The 2,558-nt window shown below is 50.7% G+C and overlaps 1 protein-coding gene across 1 annotated transcript in view; it reads right to left on the reverse strand.

Annotated features, from left to right (window-relative positions):
- The window catches only part of LOC100742874 (box A-binding factor), a 17,649-nt gene extending 16,700 nt beyond the window's left edge, over window positions 1–949 (reverse strand). The window contains 2 exon segments of the mRNA XM_024369349.2: window positions 13–474; window positions 476–949. Of these exon segments, the coding sequence (XP_024225117.1) occupies window positions 13–474; window positions 476–537 (524 nt within the window). The 5' untranslated portion in view covers window positions 538–949.
- Window positions 950–2,558: the final 1,609 nt, after the last annotated feature.

A 2,558-nucleotide genomic window follows, 5' to 3' on the forward strand; every position in this document is an offset into this window, starting at 1 on the left:
GAGTGCACGCCGTAAGCGGCGTCCACGTCGTTTTCCTGTTCCGACGAGACGAGAATCGTAACCACCGGTTCGGCGTTACTCGCCTCTTCGACCGCGCCATTTTCAATTTCCTGCTGTCCCGCCTCCAGCCCGCCTACCATGTCCCCGCCTTCTTCGGTTCCATGCTTTTCGTAAGGTAACTGTTGGTGGCGTTGCGGTTGCCGTTGTCGTTGCCTTTGCCGTTCCCTCTCCTGGTCGTCCAGTTGTTGTTGTTGTCGAAAAAGTTGCGCGGCTACCGATCTGCCGCTCTCGATTCGCATCAGCCTGATCGATTCTTGGTCGTCGTACCCTTCCACGCTATCCCCGACCGCTTTCGCGCATCTCGTCTTCCTTCCCGTGGCGTAGTCCGCCGCCGTGTCGTCCATGTACTCCGTCAACTCTGTCAACAGCAATGCAAAGGATCGCCTAAACCAAACGATCGATCGACCGAGCGAACGACGAGGCTCGATTTCTCCGATCGTCCAGAGCATCGTCGATTTCGCAAAATCGTACCAGCATTCGCTTTCGATCTTGCGAACCACGCAACAGCGTCGTCGCTGCCGCGTATCATAGTAATCGCGGTACAACGAAAACCGGCCGACCGATGCACGATCGATCGATTAGATGGAAAATGTGCTGCTCGAGGCGTTTCGATGACACACGCCAACAAACTGTTGCTAACCGCTACGGTACAAAAATAACCATTCGTCGTCGTTATCTGTAGCTCGTTAGCGATCGTGCAAACTCGCTCACATTCTCCTCGTATATATGATTTTACGCGTTTGCGCTTTGCATCGGTCTTCATATTTTTCAGCTCTGGAAAACAGAGAACTAGCCGACGCGCCTGGCCAGGTGCCAATGGACAAGAGAAAAAGGAAAGAAAATTGAACCTCGGCTCTGCTATACTACCCTGTATAGTGTGTATACTACCCTGTATAGGGTAGACCAAATATTCTTCGATCGCGTTCTTTCTTTTTTCTACTTTCCCTCGTCTTCGTTCTCTCTCTCTCTCGATCGGTTTCACAGGAAACATCGTTTACCGGCTGTCCCTGTACGCACAACCTCGTCTTATCGAGATACATCGTCCTTATCGAGGGCGATACACGTGTACGATCGGAAAAAGCAACGAAGTCGTTTCGACGATCGCTACGGACGCTACGTTCGAAGGGGGAAATTCACGGGGGGTTGAATCACAGCGATTAGAGGATTGAGAGGAAAGGGGTGAATGAAAGACGAAGAGGATGGGAAGCTGAAAGGAGATGGGAGGAGAAGACATCGACGGAGGCGGAGGCGGTGACGAAAGTATCGGAGGCGGAGGCGGAGAGATACGTTAACGGAAGCATAAAACACAGGCAAATGCAAAGGTACGAATATACGTACGTGAGTTTTGAGAGAAAAAGCGAGACACTTGGCGGAAACTTCGTAAACGATCGAAACGGTATCTGTGCACGGTATCTGTGCTCGAAAGCCCTGTGTCGTCGGTTAACATTCAACCGACCTTATTGACGCTAGTTAATCGAATTGGAAAGGTCAGGTTCGCTGGATTATCTGACGTTGCTTCGTTCCACCGCGACTCGCCAATTCTATCGAAAAAGTGTTTATATATTTTTCGCTAAGAGTTCAAAGACGAAGCGACGTTTGGAATAATGGAATTGACGCGTCGATAACGGAACTTCGTTATTGCGCGTTCGAATCGGCTACGATCGGATCGAATCGAATCGTATGGAGTCTAGTCGCGTCAATGAGACAGCGTATAGGAGCGCGAAGTTGCGCGAAGACGCAAAAGTCACGACCCCGATTAATCAATCTGCACGAAGAAAATATACGACGCGGCGCGAACCACCGAGAAACCTCTTTCTCGCTCGCGTTGCGAAACCAAATCGCACCATATCGGTCACGAACCTATCGCTGTTCCATCCTGTTGCCTGTCTCACCTATTCCATTAATTGCTGGTAGAGTCGTGGCGTGCAATCGCGGATCGATCTCTCCGACATTGTTTCCCTCCGTCTCGTCCTTTCGTCGTTTAGCCAGTGGCTGTGAACGAGTATCGGCTCGTTACACGCGTACGCGAAAAGACTACGAGAGACCACCCTTGCGCGTTATACATAGGCGCGTCGTAAATCTTGGCCGAGAGCCGTCGAATATTTCATCGTTCTTTCGCTGCGCGGTTCTTACAATGCTCTCAGCCAAAGAAACGAGGTTAACGTTCCCCATAGAAGTGGTAGCGAGGAAAGAGATTCCGTTGGCCGAGCGGAAGACGTTTTGTACAACGGGGGCAGAGGTTGCTCTTATCTTCTTGGCCCCATAAAAACGTTCACTGTTATCCGCAACGTAGACGAGCAAGACGGCGCACATCGATGCGGTTTACGACGAGATTTTCAGAGATTGAATAGTCCCTTTATCTCGACCTTCTTCATCCTCCGCCCGTTTCTCGCTCCCTCCTTCTCACCCTATCCTTTTCGTCCCATCTTCTCTGCTCTTATTTTCCCTTCTTTCCTTCCTTTATCCCTTTCCCATGATCTCGCCGCTTTCTCCGAGAA

This window comes from Bombus impatiens, unplaced genomic scaffold, assembly GCF_000188095.3.
Source record: "Bombus impatiens unplaced genomic scaffold, BIMP_2.2 scf_0549, whole genome shotgun sequence".
Taxonomy (NCBI): Eukaryota; Metazoa; Arthropoda; class Insecta; order Hymenoptera; family Apidae; genus Bombus; species Bombus impatiens.